General features: G+C 43.0%; 3 protein-coding genes and 1 long non-coding RNA gene across 8 annotated transcripts; 1 reads left to right on the top strand and 3 right to left on the bottom strand.

Annotated features, from left to right (window-relative positions):
- Positions 1 to 39: 39 nt before the first annotated feature.
- Positions 40 to 11,742, bottom strand: triobpb (TRIO and F-actin binding protein b). 5 transcript variants are annotated; one of them, XM_088356807.1, is made up of 19 exons: positions 11,438 to 11,742; positions 10,721 to 10,998; positions 9,841 to 9,986; positions 9,268 to 9,434; positions 7,000 to 8,965; positions 6,759 to 6,873; positions 6,288 to 6,359; positions 3,853 to 3,909; positions 3,690 to 3,758; positions 3,528 to 3,617; positions 3,341 to 3,450; positions 2,842 to 3,256; positions 2,181 to 2,418; positions 1,876 to 1,987; positions 1,644 to 1,803; positions 1,477 to 1,569; positions 1,050 to 1,136; positions 631 to 821; positions 40 to 533 (listed from the first exon to the last, which is right to left on the bottom strand). In XM_088356807.1, the coding sequence occupies exons 2-18, from the start codon at positions 10,955 to 10,957 to the stop codon at positions 660 to 662; spliced, it is 4,296 nt and encodes a 1,431-aa protein (XP_088212933.1). In that variant the 5' UTR covers positions 10,958 to 10,998; positions 11,438 to 11,742; the 3' UTR covers positions 40 to 533; positions 631 to 659. The 5 variants fall into 5 exon arrangements, with proteins under 5 accessions (XP_088212933.1, XP_088212935.1, XP_088212934.1 ...); XM_088356809.1 differs by having other exon boundaries at positions 6,771 to 6,873; XM_088356808.1 differs by having other exon boundaries at positions 9,268 to 9,431.
- On the top strand, positions 6,633 to 11,113 carry LOC148384349 (uncharacterized). Its single transcript, XR_015853236.1, has 2 exons — positions 6,633 to 7,170; positions 10,747 to 11,113. It is a non-coding gene; the product is annotated as an uncharacterized LOC148384349 (long non-coding RNA).
- A 138-nt stretch (positions 11,743 to 11,880) lies between the features above and the next one.
- On the bottom strand, positions 11,881 to 13,261 carry nol12 (nucleolar protein 12). Its single transcript, XM_088356817.1, has 6 exons — positions 13,066 to 13,261; positions 12,739 to 12,844; positions 12,616 to 12,664; positions 12,403 to 12,548; positions 12,234 to 12,328; positions 11,881 to 12,151 (listed from the first exon to the last, which is right to left on the bottom strand). Exons 1-6 carry the CDS (start codon positions 13,173 to 13,175, stop codon positions 11,956 to 11,958), a joined length of 702 nt encoding a protein of 233 aa, XP_088212943.1. The 5' UTR covers positions 13,176 to 13,261; the 3' UTR covers positions 11,881 to 11,955.
- Positions 13,262 to 13,654: 393 nt separating this feature from the next.
- On the bottom strand, positions 13,655 to 22,844 carry srebf2 (sterol regulatory element binding transcription factor 2). Its single transcript, XM_088356812.1, has 20 exons — positions 22,547 to 22,844; positions 20,245 to 20,567; positions 19,900 to 20,053; positions 19,639 to 19,787; positions 19,424 to 19,543; positions 19,029 to 19,301; positions 18,769 to 18,883; positions 18,550 to 18,701; positions 18,258 to 18,456; positions 17,998 to 18,173; positions 17,616 to 17,865; positions 17,378 to 17,547; positions 17,132 to 17,303; positions 16,886 to 17,003; positions 16,687 to 16,793; positions 16,369 to 16,501; positions 16,055 to 16,226; positions 15,565 to 15,741; positions 15,362 to 15,473; positions 13,655 to 15,227 (listed from the first exon to the last, which is right to left on the bottom strand). The coding sequence occupies exons 1-20, from the start codon at positions 22,623 to 22,625 to the stop codon at positions 15,025 to 15,027; spliced, it is 3,354 nt and encodes a 1,117-aa protein (XP_088212938.1). The 5' UTR covers positions 22,626 to 22,844; the 3' UTR covers positions 13,655 to 15,024.
- Between the last annotated feature and the right edge of the window lie 261 nt (positions 22,845 to 23,105).

Here is a 23,105-nt window from a genome sequence, read left to right as displayed (position 1 = left end):
TGGTTGAAAAATGAAGAAGAAGTAGCAGGACAAAAAAAGTGCAAGGAATAAAATATAATAAAGTTTAAGATGTCACATAACCAAGCACGTTTCCTGTTCATAACATACAAAAAATAAGCTTTCATTCCAAAGCATATTTTTAAAAAGCTGTACAGCATAAAAAAACCGCGAGATGACAGTAGCTCTGTGTCATGTCATTCAACAGCCTCAAGTCACTAACAGACACATTGGCTCATCCATAGTAAAAGCTGACATCGAATTACCTAAAATTCCTGAAACTATATCGACAACTATTCCAGTTTTAATACAAAAAGCACTCATACATGCTTTCACTCACTCGAGGCAGAAGCTTTAGGAAAAATGGCAAAGTGCAGTTGGTCACACGTGGTCCAGTGTAATGAAGCCAGTTTACAGCTCATCTGCGCTGCTGATTGGCGGAATGCTTGAAACAAAAAGGCACGATCACAGTCCGCTCCCAAACTTTTGACCATATTCTCTCATGTGTTCATTCAGTCACATCCAAGAAGACACACCTGCAAAACAGCAAACGTAGTTTCGATTCTTGAATGATCCAACCCGCTACAAAAACACAATGGCTATCGTTTGCTAGCATCTAAGAAGAACTCAAACCTTTCACAACAGGGATTGTCAGCAAACCCTCAGTGGTCCATGCTGTTCCCCAGCCTTTGGCCCTCCTGCAGTGCAGCCATGGCCAGCCTCAAGTGCTCCTTGAGACTCTGGATCTCCCGCTCACTCCGACCTTTTATTCCACTCAGCTCCTCGTTGACCTCGGCGTATCGCTCGCTGGCCAGACGTTTCTCCTGGTTGTCAATAATGGACACTCAACTATTGGTGGATTTTCTTTTGCAAAACGTTTTGATTTTTTTATGCTCAGTCTACACAGAGTAGTAAAAGTTTGGTGACGTTGGTATCATGGAACTTTGCTCAACGAGGAGATGCTGCTATCTTCTGGCATCTTGGTGTCAAGTTTTTGGAAGTCTTGTTGAGTTCAAGTATGTCAAAACACGCACACACACGCAGTACTGTACCGTGTTAAGGAACTGCAGTTCATTCCTTAGACAGCTGATCTCCTTATGCAAGTACTCAATCTCCTTTTCTTTTACCCTGAGAAGTACCTGGAAAAAGGAACACCACGGTGGTTTCCATTTCCTGCTCCAAAAGTCATGCCACACACGTAACACGATGAACACAAACGACAGATTAAATGTTAGGTTATGCAGCCAATACAGGCTAGAGGCATTTAAAAGGGATTATTAAAAATATGTTATTGCAGTGAATGAGGGGGGAGCATGAGGAAGGTTTCTAAATTGAACTTACAGCAGCGTTCTTGCGGTTTACAACAATCCGCTTACAAAAGAGCAAGGCGGTGTCGTCACCTCATTGCCACAACCCGCGATGCAAACACAAATACTTCCTTTGCATATGCGGGGCACGTCGTCATCTTTATTTTCTCACCTCTAGTTCACAAGATGTGTCTTTTTTGTTGTCCAGATCGGAGTTGTTACATCGTACGCGGATGAGCTCCTCTGCCAAACGGTCCTTTAAGTTCTGGAAAGAATATTTCTCCAAAATGAATTGGCATGAAAAACATGTTTGTGTACTGATGTTTTTGCGTTACTTACTTGGTTCTCCTTCCTGAGTTGCTCAAGGTCTCTCTCCTTTCGACTGAGTTCCCGCTCCCTTTCAGCATTGTTCTGTTGAGCTCTGTTCAGCTCCAGACACTTCTGAGAGTAGCGCTCCGATAGTCCGCCGAGTTCTCGCTGCAAGGCCTGACTCTCTTCCCTGCAGACGCAGCGTCATCATGAGCATCGCTTTCATTTGGAGAGAAGGCGATGGTGACAAAATCCATCTTACTGTTGTTGGCTGTGCAAGGTCGGTGGATCGAGCAATCCACTGCTTAGTCGATTGACCTTCTCCACCTCTCTCTCCAGCTCCTCTTTGTGTTTCTTCTTGATTGCCTCCATTACTGGAAAAAAAAACCCATGATCTTCCCTGAACCAATTAAGTTATATTCGATTAAACATCTCACGAATGAGAAAAATGGATGGTTGAGGAAACAAGAGTCGCAAAGAACCATTACGCAATCCACCACTTTCAACGTTTCAGTGCGAGTCATCCCTTTTTCAAATTATAGCCTCCTAAAATGTATTTAAGCTGACCTCGTGACATATCTTGTATCTCCTCCAGCAGCAGCCTGCTTTTCTCCGTTTCTAACTCCGCCATCTGGCGGTCGTGCTGCTTCTGCAGCTCCGCCATCGCTTGCCGATGAGCGTGGTCCATGGCGGTCAGGCTGCGGCCGCAGGGACCGTTGGGACCGCAGCCGCCCGCCACCCCTCCTCCGTCCCCTCCCCTACCTCCCCCCTGTAGTTGTTCAAGCTGAAGCCTCAGTGACGCCACCTGGAGAGAGACGAAGACAGAGGTAAAGCGTCACTCAGTCCGAACAATACGCTGCTCTGTGGTAAAGAAGCAACAAGCTCATTTTTCTACCTTTAGCATATTTGTTCGGCTGTTATTTATGAAAAAGAGCAGCATGGTCTGTGTGCGCAGTGCGAATAAAAAAAATCATGCCAAAGAGACCACAGCAAGTAAAAGATGCAGTTGCAGCATTCCCAAGTCCACTTATCATTTTTTCCGCCCCATGGTTTGTAATTCCATCTAGAAATTTTGAACTTATGGGGAAAACTGCAAAAGCAAATGAAAGAATACTTGAAGTATTAAAAGGATGAAAGTGGGAAATACTTCATCGAAATAGATGAAGATTAATTTGCACATTTGTTTTGTTTGCAAATTAAAAAAAAAAAAAACCTGTCCACACACTACCTCCCTCTGCAGCGCCTCATTGGCTGACTGGCTGGAAGGTCGTGACCCCACTGTCGGTTTCTCCTTCAAAGGCATCCGTTCAAACTCGGCCCATTTTTTCTCAATCTCGTCCTCCGTGCGTAGCTTTTGATTGACACCTCCGCTGGCGCTCTTCCGAGACACGAGAGCTTCCCACTGACTGCTCGTGGTGTCTCGCGTCTTGTCCTCCTGCCATTGCTGGCTCTCCCCGATGGCTCTCTGATTGGGCTGCGCGTGGCTGGACGACGCAGGAACAGGGGACAGCTCAACGTAGTCGAACCTGCGCTGAGAGGGAGGAACCTCAGGGGAAACGTCGGCGTGCCGCGATGACGGTCTCCGGGGAGGCAGCTGCAGGCGTGAGTGGGAGTTTTCTTTGTCACTATTGCTATCAGGCAACCTGGTGGAGAATATTAGAAAAAAAAAGTCACATATTGAAGGTCACAAAAAAAAGATTGTCTATTAATAACAATGCAGAAATTACTGTGTGATGTCCGGTGAGGTGCTGGGCCTGATGCATTTCTTTAAAACCTCAATCCAGTTCCTCCTGATTCCCGCTGTCATGGCAGAAAGAGTGAACATGGCCTCTCGCGTCTGTGGAATGACAGATGTAAATGCTCTTAAGATGTCGCCACATTTTGACAACATGAACAAAAAAAAACAACAATCACCTGTATCTGAAAGCCATAGTTCTTCTCCACATCAAACTCAGACACCTTCACGCAAGATTTCAGATCAATTTCACCATCTAAGTCATCTTTCTGTCAGGAACACCAAAGATTCCTTTTCAGTTAATTTTTCAATGCAAGTTTTATTTTTTCTGCTAAACTTACCTCTTCTGCACTGGAGTCTCTGTAGTACTTCAGCCCAGCATCAGTCAAAACAAACCAGTGCTTCTTCCACTGAATACAGAAATATACATTTTAATAATTAATCTAATGGAAAAGACAGAGATGAGAGAAATAAGTACATCATCTGTGCCTTTTTTTTTTGTACCTCTCCACAATCATCCAGTTTAGACATCCATCCCTTCTTGAAGTTTAGGAGGTCGGGCTGTGGGGCAGAAAATCACAAATCAATATATATGTGAATATTTTTGGTGACCTGTAGACCTTTTTATATTCACTGTATGCAAAATGGTCAAGTTCTAGTGCTGCACAACAAAGTTGCAACATTAGTCAGAGGGGCGAAAAGTCACAGCGTAGTTCTCCAGACAAGGAAATCACTATCACCATCGGAGAAGCGTTTTAAGAGTGCAAGAGTGTCAGACACTCTTGTCGTAACCCAGTGACGGATTGTTTTCAAACTAACCCCTAACCTATTTCCACTAGTCATCCTGTTTCTGCTTTTTTTTTTAAACTACAGAAAAAAACATGCAGAAGTTAATAGTGAGGTTTCGGTGAGTCTTAGCTTTAGATTACACAAAAAGTTTAGTGAAAGCAAAAGTTTAAAGCAAATAGGAACTAAGCCGAAAGTCAAACAAAAACAGGCATTCCATCAGAATCCCAGACCAGATCGTGTTTGACCTTTTAGGTTCCAATGTATCAGTAATATATTTAGGATTGTATCAGATTGTTGAACAGGAGCCTATCTGAGCTGATGTTTAATGTTTACAAGCATTTTATCCAAACAATATTTTAAACAACCAATGTGAGGCGATTAGGGGGGTAGTGCCCCCGCCCCTAACCCCCAGATCAACGCCCATGTACGTACAAATTTACTGCGTTTTTTGTTTTCTTTTTAAGTGCATTATAACAAATTACAGTTAAGACAAAACAATCGGTGATTTGTTGTGCATGGTGGTTTCTAGTTTACCTTGCATATTGTACAATATATAATTACTTTATTATTGACAACGCGCCAATGCAGTTGCTAGCACGGAGCAGTTGACATATTTTGCAATAAACAATCACATAACAGCATAAATAAAGACATCAGCATGTTTTTTTAGACGCTAGACAAATACAGAAAATCGGAGTTGGAAAGCATTATCGTGTTTGAATAGTTTTGAAAGCGAAAATAGCATAACGCTATCAACTTAAAACACACCCTTGAACCGTGACAAACACGTTGCCCATTATGGCTCATTAAAGATGGCATGTAATAACATGTGTACGGGAAACCCAAAATAACATTTTAGAACGAAGTCATTGCTATTTGAACAGAAAGTGTCGATCTTTGAGGAAGGAAGAAAGGAAAGACGTCGCTTTGAAGAAAAAAAAAAAGACCAACTTACCGTCATGATAACAGGATCCGGTTAGGACGGGGTTGAAAAACAACAAAATACCGTTAACTCATGAAAAAAAAACTTATACTTCTCTTTTATCGGAACTCTCCATTCGACTTAATTAACGAGTGAATAAAGTAACACAACTTTCTTTTAAGAGACCAACACTCCATTCACGGTCCCATCAAAACGACAATCTCAAGCAAGACGCGAAGTCCGGGAAACACTTTTAAAGTAAATGTGACGAAAGAGGAGAAAATATGCGGCGTGCAGCGACCCCACTAGTATTTTGGACTTGATGTTCACTTCCTGGGCGGCTCCGCTCGACTCTTTGAAGGAGAAACCGCAGCTCGGTAGCTCCCGCTCGCGGCACGCAGCACCGGAGAGTCACTGCTAAGCGCCTAGACATCCCTGCTTAGCCTGTTGCTGTAAATACGTCCTCACGTCGGCCATCTTTGATGTGGCATATCAGCAATTATCAGCTTATGCAGCCATAGAGTGACAATCTACAGATAGCATAGAATAAATGCATCTCTGGCAACTCTTGGGTCTGGTCAAGGTTATAATTAAACTAAATTAATGTGATAATTTTAATATTTTAGGACAGCAATTTGAAATCAGTGTGCTGTGACAAAAGTGTGATATGAGGACTCATCAAATTTGCCAGACTAAATTATCAATGTTCCATACAGGCCCGGCCAGAATTTTAATTGATATTTTAAAATACATTTAAAATAAAATTCTCTGACCCCCTACATATTGGTCAAGCCCTGCTTTAGTACAGAGAGAGAAAAATAAGCAGCTTTAAGCAGCAAATAAATAAGCCATCTTCACTAACCCCTCCATTATTGCACATCCAATATGGTCTCAACTTTGACATGCAATTAGCACCAAGGTGGTATCTAAGTCTACATATCTAAGATCCACACCACCTAAATCCGGGTCACCCAGCTTTGTCGCTGTTGGTTTCACTTAATGCAGCCCAGGAATTTCAACACATGCCCCAGCCAGCACACCACAAGTGACAAAGCTCAATCTGAAGAAATGCCCGTAGGCATTACGAGAGTCTCCAAAACAACAAGAGGGAACAGAAGCAAGGCACATAGACACAAAAATAAACATGATCTGTGAACACTGGGTAATATGATCTGATTATCAACAGAAAAAAAGGGGATGATTGTTGTTTATACTATGTGTCACATACCTGCATTGGTGCTGATCTGTGATAAGAATCTTTCCAAGAACTGCCCTCATCTGGTGTAGGACTGCAAGACCTCTAAAAAAGTAGTAAGTCATAGTGAGGAAAAGTACCATACTATAAATATTTATCAAAATTATTCACAAACTATTAGGTGAATTGAAAAAGCACTACAACTTTTACAGATGAACTTTATTTGACCTTCTCCAAAGCTCTGAGCTCTTTCCTCCAGTCACGCAACAGCGGAGCTAATTTCATAACTACTACCTGGACTGAGTTTCTCCGCCCATGGAGGCACTCCCAGTTCTGCCATTCTCACGTGACAACCAGAGTCCGCACTACACGAAAGCGCTATCGAGTTGGAGCCATATCGTAAACAACGCTGCGAGCACAGATTAGCATGAGTGTGCTCTGCATTTGCACAAAGTACAAATGCTTCCCAAAACTTTTATTTTGGACAAGCGATGGAGGACCTACCTGTGAACCTACCTGCAACGAGAAGGAGGAGTGAGCTCGAGATAAATACCCACTGCCACCATAATACCCATCTTTGTCTTCCCACTCTCTGGAGGGATGCTTGCTCAGGGAGTGGCTGAAAACAGTACAATAGAGTTCAGATGAATCAATAAAATGTGGAGAAGAAGCTGTAAGAGTCCATCAGAACATCCAAAGAACATCTCATGGTGAATTGGTATTACTGAGTTCAGTTAAATCTAACCTGGCTGGTTTGAAGAGTTCCTGTCTTCTCGAGCGCTGAGGTTGCTCTATGTGGTCATCACTCGGATGGATCATTTTGACCTTGGGTAGATCAGCCATGGTGGCATATTCCTCCTTGTTTCTTCCAGCAGATGCCACGGACTCAGAGGAATCTATGGAGCTCTGCGATAAGGTATGACTTTGCATTTTTACCTGAGGTACAGGGGAAGGGCTCCTCCGAGCATGATGAGGTCTTCTGTCATTGGTGTGATTTTCTAGATGGTGTCTTCCTGTTCTTGATCTAGCAGCACCTGGACTTCTCGGAGTTTGCAAAGTGACGGAAGAGTTTCTGTTGATTTTTGCATTCTGCACGGTGGGAGAAGCGGCACGTGATAGCGAGGAGCTGCGGAGGGAGTGTGTCGATCCCCGCCATGATCGTGGAGAGCGATCGGCGGTAGATTTGGAATCACTGTAATTGTTTTGTCTCTGATATGAACGTTCTCCAGCGGTGGCGTTTTTGAGGAGAGAAAAGCCTGGAGGGTCATTGGTGGTATTTCTAGACGGGGAAGAGTTCCGACTATTGTTATTATTTCTCTTTGGAGAGCTGCTAAGTTTATTGTTACGAAATGAAGTTTGGTGAGGGGTAGCGTAAATTTGCTTCGATGGCAAAGAGTTATGACTGCCATAACTTTTAACGTCAGACTTGCGCAATCCAGACTGGGTTCGGGTTTCATAAGTTCTCCTTGAAGGTGAGGAATGTCGACTTTCGCGATTAATTGAAGTACTGCTAGCTGTTTTACGAAGTGGATACTGACCAGATGTTTTATAGGATCTTTTTTCAGGATGGCTATCAAGGATTTGGCTACTGTTGCCTGTTTTGGTAAATTTGGGTTGACTCATTGTGTCATAAGCATATCTGGTTGGGGAGCTGCTTGAGTTCTCAAGATCTTGGCCATGAAGTCCATTTCTCAGGAGAGCTTGACTTTCAATGTCGTAACCTTCTCTTATGGGAGACCCGCAGCGTCCATGATGACTTCTTCCGTCCAGTGATGTCATTGATTCTGATTTACGAAGTCCAGATTGCTCCATTGAACTATAAGTTCTTCTTGTGGGTGAAGACCCACGGCTTTCATGGCGAGTCTCCGAAGGTCTACCAGATGGAACATTTGTATGATTGCTGAATCTGTGTAATGAACTGACAATATTTTCAGTTTTGTGGAGTGACATTCTGCCAGAAGATGAGCTCCTGCTCTGAAGACCTCGACCACTTACTTCTGTTTTTCGTAAGGCACTCCGAAAATCAGAAACTGTACTGGATTGGGATTTGACCGAACCAGCAAGAGTTTTAAAGTTTCTCGGCAAAGTTCCAGAGTCTCCACGTCGTCCTTGTGATCCTTCCAAGGAGCCTCTCAATCGTGGCTCTCTACCTTGAGACCACCTTCCATCATCAACGGTATGCCCTCTGTTAGCGGAAGGAAAGTCATTAACCCTCAAACGAGCGTTTCCACGTGCCGGGGAGGAAGACCGAGAGTGCAGAGCTGAGCTCGGCCTCGAATATTCAAAGCGGCCAGATTGTTGGTAGGAAGAATTATAAGAAGCGTTTCCTCTCCCGTAAGAACCGCCGAAACCTTTTCGTTCCACAGAAGCCAGAGACTCCGCTATTTTAAACGGAGTCGGACTCGGCGAACGAGCGCCGACCTGGGCTTCAACCTCAACAGCAATGTCGTAGGGGTCAGGCGGAGGGAATTCCACAGGAAGCTCTTCATCCAAAATCGGGGGTACCTGCCTTTCAGAAGCCAGACCAAGATTGGGGTTTCTGAAGGGGATGATATCTTTGGGCTCAACGTCTTTATTGTTAAAGACAGGATGGCCTCTCTCAAAATGACGAAAAGGCGTTCGAGGACTGTCATCGCGGGGGGCACGGGCACCCGCTGCCCTCCCCAGAGAGAAGTAGCCGCTTTCCCGCTTCTCTCGGTCTTCTTTAAACCCTGGTGGGAAGGTGAAGTTAAAACAATGCGACAAAAGTAGAATCAAGGAGTGGTGACATATATTAGGTTACTGATGATTGCCCAGGGACACCTCAGGTAGTGGCATCACGAGTATTAAAGGTAAAGAACACCTTTGGCTGTAACAGGATACAGTCAGAGGCAGTAAGTCAGGTTCACACATGGATATTCTCCAAAAAAAAAAAAACTCTAGCCTAATGAATTTTGTATTTGAGAATTTGGGTTGTAATTGTAGGTCAGTGCTTGCTACTTGACCCCGGTGACCCTGACAGCACATCACTGACCTGAACGCCTGTTGAAGCCATCCCTGATGTGAGCTTCATCCATCCAGGCCCGAGAGGTCCTTCCATGAGGTGGCGGCTCAAGTCGAGCCATTCTCATTGATGGGTATTCATCCTCGGCACTGCCGGAGCCACTGAGCTCCTGGTAGTCACTCGGGTCAAGATGGCTGCTTGGAAGATGTTATAGAATGGATGGAGGTGGACATTAAAAAGAAAGATGAGCAAAGAAAACATGTTGATGGAAACTGATAAGATAAAAAAAAAAAAAATACAGGATTTCAAAATAGTCACAGTAAATTTTATTTAATTTAAACAAAAAGGTCGTGGATGACTTTTTATTTTGTACATTATCCATTTTACTATTCTAGATGATCATAACACCAAAAGTACATTATTTATTTACCTTAAAGTACCTAAAGTATACATTATTTATTGACCTTATCGTACCTAACTATTCTAGATGATCATAACCCCAAAAGAACAACTTGAACTTCCACTATGAATAAAAAGCAAATAAAATAAAATCACAGGTGACATGATGAACTTCAAAATATGTAATCTAGTTTGAATTCTTACCTGTCGGTGGTGTCGTCGTCATCTCCGTCCCAGATATTCAGCTCACAGTCCGGGCTCAGAATACGCAAAGAGCTCTCGACATGACCTGGACAACCTCGAGTGACATCACAATAGCTGCTCACCGGTGACAAACGGTCCGAATCCTCCTGATAGGATGATCGACATGGACCCAATCACAACTTCAGAGACACCACCACTTCTTCTTCAAATAAATTTACAATCACTTAATTTGATATTCAAATAATACTGAAATCCGTTTGACAGGTTCTCGTCTCTTTCAACACTCCCTCACCTCTGACACTCACATGTGCAGTCTGTTGTTCGATTAGGGTTACACCTCTGTAACGTGACACAGCTCAAGGCCTTGATCATTCATTATTTACATTTTTTTTCTTAGCGCAAACTCCCGTTTTAATTTTATCGTGACTTAGATACCCTTTTGTAGAATAGCAGACATGATATACTGCTGTACATATTAAATGTCTTAGCAGCATATAACTGCACTGATAAGACTATAAATAAGGTAACCAAAATATTATATATTATTTTTGGCTATATTATTGAAAATGGATGGATGAATATTTATATTTATTATATATATTATTTATATTCGATAATTATTTAGGTGCAGATGCACCTAATGAAGTGGCTCATGAGTTAAGTGAGACATGATGCAATATAACATTTTTTTCAAGTATCACATTGTTTGATTCTTTTCTTGTAGGAGTAGTTTGTCTCAACACTCAGGATGACTTTTAACCTTATATTTTGACCCCTACTTCGATTCTCTCTCATCAGGTCCGACTAATCCCATCAGTCATCACAGATTCTGCCGAGCAACATACTGCACCTTCTTCCTGTCTTATCTCATCTTTCTCACCTTGCTGCTGGTGTCTTTTTCCTCAGCCTGAGAAGAGATTGGCGTTAAGAGCATTCCATTGCCACATCTCGTGAGAAGTTTGGCTCCAATGACGGCGTCGTGAGTGGACGGAGCCGCTTCGGTGATGTCTCCATCGTGATGAAGGCGCCTTTGACGCAGGCAGTCGTGGCAGCGGGAGGGGTCGAAGATGTTGGGTTGAAACTTGGGGCACACGGGCTCGTCATCGGAGAGAGGCATGATTTTGGAATGTGAAATGTCATCGCATCCTGTGTTGAGAACTGAAGCACAAAAGCAGAGAGGGAATTCGCAAAAACGTGATATTACAAACAATATTTCTGTTGATTGATTTGCCAGGTTATGATTAAACGATTCATCTTGGTGTCATTTTTTCAATAGCACAAACCACAGACATTCAAACAGGGGTGTGTAGACTTTCTATAGTCAGTGTATTTTACAATAGAAAAAAAAATCATACAGGACACCACCAGACAAAGATGATCAGGAAACAGGTTAATTGTCTAGTAGAGGTGCATTTAACCGTTTGGTGGTAACCAACCACCGAGAGTAAAAGTGAAACACAATCCAGCCAAGACTGCTCTCAAAGCAGCACCGCCACCAAGTAGCTGCAAGGCCACTAAATTGCAGATATAAAATCCAGATATAAAAAACAGCAAAGAACATTTGCAAAAGCATTCACAAGTAAACAATGAGCCTTACCTAACAAGAGTAGCGTCTTGTTGCCTGACCACAAGTGCCCATTGACCCCCCAGCAAGCACATGGCTCATCCTCATGGTCTCCATAGTCCCCAGCAGCACATCCTTCCTATTGGCTGCGGAGACAATGAGTGAAACAGAAGCATCCACGAAGAGCGCTGGCGGCTCTTCAGTAGCGAGGTTAAGAGACTCAGGGGTCGGACCCCGCAGCCTGCAAAAGCCCTTTGTATTAAATATCACGGCTTTAGAAAGCAAACGTCCGTGCTGGCGGCAGGTGCCACGCGTAGGCTCGGGTTAGCGTAAATAAATAAACACGAGAAAGGAGGGGGGCTGAATATATACATTAAACTCACTGGCAGACAAATGTTTGGAATGAAAATAGATTGAGGTAAATAGAGATCTATTTAGGGTGTAAACACTGAACCAAGATAAAAAGTGTGACAATGTTTGTGGTTAGCGGAAATATTAAGCTTTAATCAAACTACATTACATTGAGTGTATAAAAATAACACCATGATCTTTCAATCCTGTTGACCGTGCTTCTTTCCAGTCATGCGTCGTCTCTGCCACTTGCTGGTCTTCTTGGCACTGATTTTGCTTTCTGTGACTCTCTTGTCAGTCTTGTCCGTCTGCTGGCCTCGTCCTCCGCGTCCTCCCTGCTTTCGTTTTCTCTTCTTGCAGGTGAAGGCGTTGAGTGATGATGTCAGCGAGCGGATCCTGCATAGTAGAGGGACGGATGGACAAAAGTGCTTAGACTGATTTAAATATACATATTAGAGTAGAATGAGTAGAAGTCTACTTTTTGTTCAAGAGTGGATTGCCAGCCTTTTTTGGCATTGTCATCAGTTTCTCCTCTTGCTCCCCATTATCATTTTCTTTAGGTTCCCCATTGACCTAAGAAGAAAACAAAAGACTTCATTTAAATGTTATGGCTGTCAGTCAGACTTGATGCAAGTTGGTGTGTTCACCTTATTTGTTACTCGTTCAAGCAGGTGATTGTTGGTGAGGTCCAAATCACTGATGGTAGTCACTGTGACTGTGTGGTTCGGATGATCAAACTGAACAGACTCTGTTGTATTGGTGATCACATCTTCCAGATCATCTTCGCTTTCCTCTGTACAATAAACATCAAGTTAAACAAATTCTGAAAAATGCATGTCTGCTATAACCTTCTGACTCACCGAGCGCTTCTTGTCGCTCCTTCAGCATTTTCATATATTCCTTATGCCTCTGAAAAGTAGTTATCAAAGTAACACCATTTTGTCTGAGTCAAAATACAATATGGCCTTTTGCTTGGCACCTACCTCTTGTCTGACTCGGTTCTGTTCATCCTTGATCTTCTTGCGTATTTCTGCTATAGCTACTTTCCTTCTTTCCACCTTCCGCTTATGGAAACCAGTGAGATATTCCCTGACAGGAAGGAAGATGTATCAACACAATGAGTACACTTTACAAATCCAATATAAGATTCACACTGCACCTTACTCAAGTTGTTTTACGTTTTCAAATAATAATGAAATAATATAAACCGCCATATTCATAAAGGTTTAGAATTTGTAGCGCGTACATGCAAACACACAGCTAGTGATGCTGTGGAACTAGCAAAATAATAAATAATAGTGTACACTTACGCCCTCTCTTTGTCGTCAAACATTACGACGCATTTATTTTCCCTCTTCTTAGATCCAGGCTTGAATTTGGCCTTGTTGGGCACATTACTGTTCTTTTTTCTGTTTTTCATTGTTGTGTATGCTTATTTTCCATGTGCATGTGAATGGGCTGTCTGACGACTTCCGGTGTGACTGCGAGCTCGCTAATTATGTCCGACTGAAAACATGCGAAGAAAGATAGGTTCCTACAACTGTAAATACGTACAAAAAAAAAAGAAATAAAATGTAGATAGTAAATACGTACCAAAAAAAAATGCAATGCATATTAATTCCAATTAAACCAGGAAATGTATTGGTCTAATTCATTGATCAGATATCTATTATTATTTTTACATCTGAATTGTGATGGAACAGCTAATTGTGGAAAAAGTTCTCCAATTACATAATAGGAAGAAATATAACAATGCTATATTTATCCATATATGAAACACAGATAAGTAAGAGGAAATCAAATGTTGACAGACTACTAATGGCGACCAAAATAGTGTGATTAATCTTCTGTTTTAAGCCGGCTATATATATATTTTGCAGGGTAGGAACAAACAAGAACTATCACCACCATCACATTTTTAATTATAAAAACAACAAGATCAAAATAGTGAACAAGACTGAAATTTGGAAAGTAAAAAGGATGGACAAAAAAAGATGTAACATAACATCAGAAAAGCTTTAATAAACCCACCCTATCCATGGCATTGCTGTTCTTTGTGCAGCCAAGAAAGAGAATGATCTGCTCGGTTTGACCTGTAAGATAATTTTCTGGAAGTTTGCTTCTCTACTCTACAAAAAAAGAAAACAGTAAGCTTTTACACAAATCTAAAATGCTTGTTCTATATTTTAAATTCCTCACATTAAAATATAATACACGCAAATTGTGACTTTCCTCCCCTCCAGCAAAGGATTATTCTTAAAAAGGATATAATTAAATAAGACACAAAAGCGGGAATGACAGAAGCACCTTGTGCGAGGCAAAAACTAAAAATTAGAAAGCAAACAGCTTTAAACAATTTCTAACATGATTTTAAAAATTACGTGATATAGCAAAATAGTTCTGTTTAAAATAATGTTTTGCCTAAAAAAAAAAAGAGACATCAGACAAGATAAGACATTTCCACCGTAGCATTGTTGCACAAGCACATATTTTACATTAAACAAAGGTTTGCATTTTTTTTTCTCTCCAACGTAATTACCATCTAAAATTAACTCAGTGAAATATTTTAACATTTGGGGCAAGGCAGCCATAACGGCTCCTCTGATCCAGCCATTAAAACCAACCAGACAGTAGCGATTGTCAGTAATGTCTTCTTCAATAAGGGCTTTACGTTTAAATCTACTTTTAAAAGTTAGTCTATGTGTATTTACAACCGAAATACAAACTGTTAATATTTAATAATCATACATGCACTACAATATGTATGTATCAACATCCTGCATTCCCAGCAACTTGCCCTCTGTAGTCGCGACCTTTGTGTGATGTACTGAAAGCTGCACTCTTACTTCCAATTCAGAATAACCGACCTTGTGTTTGTGTATTTTCTTTTTCCCCACAGTATAAACGCACTGCGATTGAGGTAGATATAAAGCGACACGACTAAAAATTCAGCATAAACCAGTCTGTCTTCACGTGTATGCATTTGACAGCCCTTAGAATCGAAGCTGGCAAACAGATTTAGAAATTGCAAAATGGCATTGCACCTCTGCGAATGCACCAATTTGAAGTTATTTATAAACAGGTCCCTTTTTCTTTGGAAGCCCCATTACACCTGATATTCCTGTTGCGCAATTGTAAATATGAGGCAGTGAGCCAACTTTGTGAATGACCAAAAGGTGGCGAGATTGTTCTAAAGCTGAGCACTTGGAGAGATGATGATACAGGCTTAAAAATGTAGGACTGCAAGTTAAATCGACAGAAGTGTGTGTTCAGGATGTAACCACGGTGGTGCCACCGCTCAGGCCCATCAGGATCTGTTGACAATCTTGCAGGGAGCGCCGATCTCCTACCCGCTCCAGCGTGCGTTTGGCCTCGGCCAGCAGGTGGGCACGATGCCCGGGCGGGGTTAACAGAGGCATGGGCAGGTGGCCGCAGGCCAGCAGAATGGCGTGAGCCCGCTCCCTCTCACCCTCTGATGTTAAAATACAAAATAGAGGTCAGCATTTTGTTAATTGCTTTTGTTGTTTGTGAAATAAATCACATTCCTTTTTTTTATCTTAACAAGAGGGTAAATGCAGCAGACGAAAAGGCAAAGATATTCTTCACCTGCATTGGGGAGGCCGTTGGTCCTGCGTCGCAGATTGTGATCCAGCAGCTGGTGCGTCCTTGTGGGACTGGCTCCGGCCATCAGCCTCACCGTGGTCTCGTGGAGGAACATCTACAAGCAAAAGAATCGTGGCTTGAATACACCTGGAGCCGAAGAAAGTCATGAAACAATATTGCTGTCATTATTCTGAACTTCTTGTCACCTTATGCTGGGCCTGTCTGGAGCACTGCGTGAGCTTTCTGAGGGCACTGAGGTCGTTTTGAAAACCAGCCAACTGCGAGGCAGATGCTGGGCCCGGTTCCCCATTAGTGCTGCTTCCTCGCTGCCATAAACTGGTCCTCAAGGTCAGTAGAAGGTCGCATACCAAGAGCTCCATCGCCTTAGATGATAAAGAAAATTCAGAACATTATTTAACATCCTCCACTCCCTATTATTTTAAATGAAGAAAAAAATGACAAAATGCATGTTCACTGTTTAACCATTGATGATGCAACTGTTTGATATATTTATTTTGTGGTTGCTGCAGGAGCAGCGTGCAGAGCTTGGAGGTCTCTGTAATGCACTGCAGGTCCATTGCACTTGGCTTGAAGATCATGCAATGCAACTACAATGCACCACAGCCACCTCCTGCCATCCATCTCTATCGCGCTATAACATCCACCTACCCAAAAAAAAAAAAAAAAAAACTTTACCTTGTTTAAGCCATCGCCAGGCTGCCCAAGCGGAACTGAGATGCTGGAGCGCAGGTAGCTGCTGGCTTGGTCACAACGGGACAGACAGGCTGATGTTCCTTCTCCCTTTAGAGGTGACAGACTCATCTGAACTGACTTGCAGAGTGACTGCACAGCTTTGGGCAGAGGGTGGCTGGAACAGAGAGGAGAAAGAGAAACAGTTCAAATGAGGGAAGTTAATCTTTCAGACACACCAATTTACCAAAAAAAAAAAAAAAAGAGGGCGAAAGTAGTTCTGGGAACATTCTGGGAGCACTTGATGACATGGCACTTACTCAAGAGTGTTTCGTGTTCTTGGCATCCGCTCTGCTTCCACCAACAGAGACCTCACGGTGACATCATCACCTTGAAGCCAATGGATGGTAGCCTTTAGGACCAACGCCCACCAACGACTCACTGGATCTCTCACTGCCAGACAAAACAGAGTAGAAAATATTTCTTTTGATTCCATCTTAAGATTTGAGATGTCAATATTAAATGAATTGCACCATTTTTATAGCCAAAAATAACCTCTAAGAACTTCATGAAGGAAGTTCAATTCAGTTCAAAAATATCCCCAACGAGGAAGTGTGCTATGTCAAACATAACCGCACCTGATGTGATGGTGTGACTGGGAGGAGTTGAGAAGGGAGGAGCAGACGGCGAGTCCTCTGTGCATTTATTCAACTGTTGCAGGAACTCAAGGGCACCGGAAAAGTCTCTGGAAGAAGGAAGCAGACGAGTACATAGCTGAACAGTAATGTCATTGTTTCACACTCCAGTGAATTAGTGCTGGCAGGCCTCCTGTCACACCCAGAGCTTTGTTTGTGTTTGCACGTTTCAAAGTCATTTTGAGGCTGGATGAGGGTGTGAACGGCTCTCTCCAACAACTTCCTGCAGAAACAGCGGTGCAACTGGGCCACTGGGTCTCCTGGAAGGCAAACATTTACAATTGGGCGGTTTTAAGTATGGCGGCACGTTTCGTTTTTCACAACCGGATGACGTTATTTAACATCATGCTTGGTAACGATTTGAATCAAGTTTGAAGGTCCTTTGTACCTGGGTCTCTCTTCGACGTGAACACCCCATCGCTGCTCTCTGACTTCAATGACCAATCACAGCTTAAAAAGAACTTCCTGCCCAATGGGTTGAAAAGCCAGCGCAGGCCGTCCGGAATGTGCTTTGCGTCACATTGATTTGCGAGGCTCTCGGCACAGCTCAGTAAGTAACCCTGAGGAAGAAAAAAAAGGAGTTGTGTAAGTTGAAATTGATACGATTTTAAAAGAGAATAATAAGGTGACGTACGGGCAAACAGGTGATGTAGAGACCAGGTACAGTACGCATGGCTGCGGCTGCCGTCACGTAGATCTCGGCCAGTTGAGCGGGGGCCATCTTTCCTTGGGCGCTCTCGCTGAGGTTGACAGCACTCAAAGACAGCGACAGGGCCCACCAGCTGCTTCGCTGAGGTAGCTTTCCTACAAATCACGCACAATTCATTTTTATCGAGATTGTTCTTTCTTTGAATGACCATCCCAACACTTACCCGTGAGTTGCAGCTGGCTCAAACGATGGTATACCAGGGCGGCATCCTTCGCGCTTGTCCTCGCCTCGTCCCCCTCGTGTTTGCCTCGGATTTGGTGAACCAGCCACCCGAGAGGGGTCGGGCGATGTAAACAATAGCGAATCACGTTCCAGGTCAACGAGCAGACCAGATCCAGTTTGGTGGAAGGCAACGCTCTGGTCAAGATGGACAAGGAAGTCTCTAAACTTGTCAATGCTGCAGCATAATCTCCCTATGAGAGATGGGGAAAATAAAAGAAAGTTCGAAGAGATGACTGCAAGAGGTTGGAACAGATAATAAAAGTACCAACTACTTAGAACAACCATAAAAACAAAAAATGGGACTTCATTGGAAATGTACTCACTCTCTTGAGGTGAACATCAGCTTGCTTTCGGTGTCTCCAGAAGGACACCGACTTGGGGGAATGAAGGGGCGTGACAGGTTCCCAATGGTAGAGCACCCGTACGCAACCCCAAATTGCTCCCAGCCCACTCAGCATCCAAACCATCACCCATGGCAACAGACAACGCAGCCAAGAGGCTAGGATTCAGAAAGAGAGAGCCCACACAGGGAGATAAATGGCAATCAGATTCCATCTTCATCACAAAAGCTAGCTTTTATTACCCAAATCTTGGGTGGGGCCCGGGAACCAGGATAGAGATCTAGAAGGTCCGTGCCCAGTAGAAAGACTCTCCGAGATCTCCGAATCCAGCAAAGAGGGCAGCGGGTTCAGGGAGAGACAGAAGAAGGTCAGGGCACAGAGGAGCAGACGAGAGCCGTCCATCACTCCAACAAAGTTAGGAGAGTCTGGCTCACACTTCATCTGGGATCAAAAAAAAAAAAAGACATCATGTTGAATAGACAATAGATGATAGAAAGAAAAAAAAACGATGGACCCAAACGCCGTGTACATTACCTGATCGTGATCTATTAAGGGGCTGCTGGGCTCAGAGTCCACATTGTAAGGAGAAAACTGTTGAGGGGAAATTGAGCCCAAGTCGGAGGCTGGAGGTGACATAATTGGAATTTCCTCTTTAGGCTCCATATCCTCAGACATTGTCACTGGCCCTGAGATAAACAAAGATGTTAATCAGAATGAATTTGCTACATGAAGTTACCCGTGTGTTCCACTTACTGTTCTTCTGGTTTGCCATCTTAAGAGTCAGATTCTCCTGTCGAAGTTTATGGTTGACCTGTTTCAGGTACTTAATGTAGTCGATGGCTTTACTCAACACTCCCGACTTATGCATCTGAAAGCAAAAAATGTAAGCAGAAAACAAAATCATATTTGATTTCATCTCCAACCGACATTTGCACTCCAGACCACTTGCGATGGACTCTAATAATTAGGAGCACTTCCCATTTGTTAAAAAAAACAAAATTCAAATCACTGACCTTGACGTCATTGCCGACAACCAAGTCTCTCAGCTCCACAATCTTGTCGTTGATGGACGAGCGGTACCTCTTTTCAATGATGTTGTGGGTGGTCCTTCTCTCACCCTCCTTCACCACCCCTCCTTGGCACAGCCCCGCTGCAGTCAAAGCGCTTTGGTCGATGCCTGAGATGGTGCCGTTTGTGCAGTGAGAGGAGCCCGGCTGCAGGTGTTTGATTGTCAGCTTCTCTCCGCCGCCCAGAACAGAAGTCAGGAGGCTGCTGCCCATCAGTGTCTACAGACACAAAAGCGATTGCAAGTACTAATATTTACTCGAATTCTGACTACTATGGTGGTTCTAATTGAGATATTCTGGTTGTGTTGTAAAAGCACAAATTCATTTTTGGGGTGTATTACCGGGACTTGCAGTGTTGTGTTCTGGAGGGGCGTGGTCAATGTGGTGATCCCTCCTGGGTTTGGCATGGTGGATAGTACCAGGGAATCGGTCTTCAAAATCTGAGGCTGTTGAACCAGAACCTGTTGAAAAGTACCACCGCAAAATTTAAAAACAGAGCTTGAAGAGTTGACGTGTCTCAATCATCAACTGATGACATGAATAGCAAAGTCGGTACCTGTTGTACTTGCTGCGGCACAGCGTGGACTGTAGTGGGCGCTGTAGAGAGAGTCTGGATGGTCTGACCGTTTGTCAGAAGGCGCTGTTGAATTGTCACGGGTTGGAGTTGAGGTGTTGTCACAATGCTCTGCACTTGTGGTTGAAGTACTGGAAGAACATGAGAAATGACAAATGAGTACCGGTGATTGGTCATGAGCCAGATTGGAACTGACTCAATGAGAATATTGCAACAACATGATGACAGGATTGTCTTTGTCACCTGGGAAACCAGGAGTCGGGCTCTGGTGGTAGATGACCGGGTTTTGGATGAAACGTGACTGCCCACCAGTGGTGGCAATCATCACCGTTTGGGGCGCAGGTGTCTGGATGGGTGTTGGGACCAAAGTGTGAACTGGGAATCGCTGGGTTTGCATCTGCAATATATAAGGTGAGAAAAAAATGATGAAATGACGTCATTTTTTTAAGGTGTTTAGGAATAAACAAATTTTCTGTAAAAAAAAAAAAAATAATAATATTACATCTTATCAAGGCTGTCATCACACAGCAATAAAATGTGCTAGCAGACATTCTTCACTTGGCATGAGTTTAAGAAAATTTGTCAAACCTGAATGGTGGGTTGGGCCACCAGATGAGGTTGGATGGGGTGGACCACCTGAGGCCGCGGCTGAAGGGGCGGTGGGGTACGGGTCACCTGATGCTGTACTGTAGATGGTGTGGCTGTGGAGGGTGACTGAGCAGGGGAGATATTTGGGGGGAGGGAGCCAGACCTGGGCGACAATGTCGGGGGGGCAGAGAGCCCAGCGCCGGTGTTGTGGTAGGCAACCGGGTTTGATGCTGGCGCAGATCCCGAGTTTTGATTGGCTGGTCGAGGGGTGGTGTTTAGAGTGTCCAGCTCCTCAAATAAGTCGGGATCAAGCTGGAGCATCTCTGAAGAAATATGAAGAGAACAATTTTGAGTATGTACAGGATGCTAGCATAAATTGATGACCCAAATGATCAATACATAAAAATGTAAATTAGCATAAGGAATATGAAACTTTGCAAATACTCTACCCTATTGTGACAGTAATACTGCCAAGGACTTTGTATGTCCTTGAGTAAAAGTGAAAAGCATTACTCAATCATGATGGGTCTCTGTCGGTACACCTGAAGCGTGTCAAAGCAGTTTTTACGGCAGAAAGATAAGACAAGAAATAGCAGCCAATGTTGCAGATCGACCTTGAGGGAAGCACACGTACATGCAGACGCAACTTCTGCTTTTGGCCTTGAAAAAATTATGTGCTGATGGCCCACAAAGACAAGCAGAGCTGTAAAAGTGAAATTTCAGTCTGTGGTGCTGATGTCGTTGAAACTTAATTGCTTCGTGAAGCTTTAAATGGAATTTTAATACAATATATAGGAAATATTGGGATGCGCCACAACTGTTTCCATTGACCCCCCCGAAATATAGCAGGATACGACTTGTGGGCCCGATTGCGCAACCCTATTTCTAATGCAGCTACAAGGAAATGAGATAATTGTTCATCCTTGTGCACCTTTAGGCTAAAAGAACAAAAATAACCATTCGTATAAATGTCAATACTGTCAATAACAAACTGTTTTCTTTTTCTCCAACTTCAGATATGTTGAAGTCTTGAACTCAAAACTCCTGTGAAGTGTTTATCATCGTGAATCTGACGAAATCATACGAGGAAATAAATCACGGGCAGTCCAACCTGCCAAAATAAACCACCCGGAACAACAACAGAAAAAAAATGCATAGCAGTTTGGGGCGCGAACACACGGTGACTTTTAGGCTCAAACATGACCTCATGGTTGAAATCCTGCCAAAAACCACATCAAGTCATTATCATAAATAAGTATTTTGTCAGAGTGGAAAAGGAGTACAGCCTTTATGGCAACCGAGCAGAATTGAATTGTTCATACCAACAATTTGCCACCATTTATTCAACTTGGACACTCAAGCAAAAGTTTTTTTCATGTATTGCAGATGAACACATTTATGCTGACAGATACACAAAACCAGGCATGAGTGCACCTCAATAGGGGGGAGATTGTTGGGCAGACAGACAGAACAAGCCAGTTACAGTAGCCCCCAGATGCCGCAGACAATGGTGTTGTGGGCTTCTTGGTGAAAAGAAAGAAGGTTATGCAACTGTAGTCCCAGAGAGAGTAATTAGGGAGCGGGACAAGTGCATACATGCGTGTAAAATGGTTCAACGAAACACGTTTCAAACTTTATTTAAAAAAAAAAAAAATAATTGTGATAATTTTATGCTCTTAAGGGTATGTTGAACTTCAGTGCATCTATGCTAATTTCAGTTCGGCTATCTAACTCTGAATTACACTGATGAGATAAAACAAAAAAAGTTGTTTGAACATAATGATGTTTAATTATAAAATGTTTCGTTTTGGTTTAATTCGTGTGAGTTTTACAGTTAACCTTAAGTGACCAATCTTATTTACAGAAGTGTGGAAAGTGAGTCTTCTTTTCTTCAGTGATCTTATGGGATCGTGTTTTATTTCTCGGAATAGCGTAAAGTGTGTTTTATTAAGTTTACACTGATATTACGTTTAAATGTGTAAAACTGCACGTGGAACTGGAATTAATGCCATAATAAATGGGGGTTCACTGTCATCCATTGAAGTGGTCGGGTATCTTCAATCATCAATGCATTTGAATGACAACATGCCTAATACTGAATGACAGCTCATTGATTACCTAGCTAGAAACGACTGGAAAGATAAACCCGTTTTCTCTCTATTTATTAGACTGCAATAAATGACAGACGCGCTCAGCTTCCTTACGCTGCTCCAGACCCGCAAATGCTGACCAGACTGAGGGGAAACTGGAAGAATAAAGTCAAATAAACACGAACACGGTTTTCAGTGACATGACAACTCACCATAGATGTCCCCTACTGTTAATCCATTTCCAAATTCCGCTAAAGGCTCCATTGGTGGTATGTACTCTCCACAGTCCATCCTTGACCGCCGTCACCGAGTCGCCTCGGATAAAACTGTTGGGTACAAATGTCTAAGTACGTGTCTAATGTCTCTCGTAATTAGTTATTGTATTCACAAGTGAAAGTTGGACAACACCAGTGCCTCAAAAGAGGCAGCGGTCTACCCGGCTATACTCATTTAAAATTATATTTCCTGAAGACGACGCCATATTGTTTTGGCGTTACGTCATTCGCAAATAGACGCGGTGGTTTAAAACGGGCTCAGATTGGTCCAAAGCAACGTGTTGTTGTCAGCAGACCAGACGGGATTGACCAATGACAAGACCGCATTCTTCATGGCCTGATAGTACGTCATCAGAAACTCATGTGTTATTTCAACAAAACCCCGCCCCTAAAACGCCCTCCCGAGGAGGAGTAGGGAACCGCACTTGGCAAATGTAACACATTGATCAAATGCTTATGTGCCATAAATAGAAATTAAAAATAGAATCGGGACACC

This window comes from Syngnathus floridae, chromosome 17, assembly GCF_059516105.1.
Source record: "Syngnathus floridae isolate MCC-2025c chromosome 17, RoL_Sflo_1.0, whole genome shotgun sequence".
Classification (NCBI taxonomy): Eukaryota; Metazoa; Chordata; class Actinopteri; order Syngnathiformes; family Syngnathidae; genus Syngnathus; species Syngnathus floridae.
Note: the sequence above shows the minus strand (reverse complement) of the source record. Positions and strands in the feature narration are given on the sequence as shown.

What these genes read in the sequence shown, in the direction of transcription:
- triobpb (XM_088356807.1), bottom strand. Translation starts at nt 10,957, where the DNA reads ATGCCTCTCTCCGATGACGAGCCCGTGTGCCCCAAGTTTCAACCCAAC. An exon ending in GACGACGACACCACCGACAG is followed by an intron (nt 9,435 to 9,840) that starts GTAAGAATTCAA and finishes ACATCTTCCAAG; the next exon opens with CAGCCATCTTGACCCGAGTG. An exon ending in AACTCAGGAAGGAGAACCAA is followed by an intron (nt 1,570 to 1,643) that starts GTAAGTAACGCA and finishes TATTCTTTCCAG; the next exon opens with AACTTAAAGGACCGTTTGGC.
- srebf2 (XM_088356812.1), bottom strand. Translation starts at nt 22,625, where the DNA reads ATGGACTGTGGAGAGTACATACCACCAATGGAGCCTTTAGCGGAATTT. An exon ending in TTGTCGGCAATGACGTCAAG is followed by an intron (nt 18,884 to 19,028) that starts GTCAGTGATTTG and finishes TTTTGCTTTCAG; the next exon opens with ATGCATAAGTCGGGAGTGTT. An exon ending in CTGATGTTCACCTCAAGAGA is followed by an intron (nt 17,866 to 17,997) that starts GTGAGTACATTT and finishes CATCTCTCATAG; the next exon opens with GGAGATTATGCTGCAGCATT.
- nol12 (XM_088356817.1), bottom strand. Translation starts at nt 13,175, where the DNA reads ATGAAAAACAGAAAAAAGAACAGTAATGTGCCCAACAAGGCCAAATTC. An exon ending in AGAACCGAGTCAGACAAGAG is followed by an intron (nt 12,665 to 12,738) that starts GTAGGTGCCAAG and finishes ACTACTTTTCAG; the next exon opens with AGGCATAAGGAATATATGAA. An exon ending in GGAGCGACAAGAAGCGCTCG is followed by an intron (nt 12,549 to 12,615) that starts GTGAGTCAGAAG and finishes TTTATTGTACAG; the next exon opens with AGGAAAGCGAAGATGATCTG.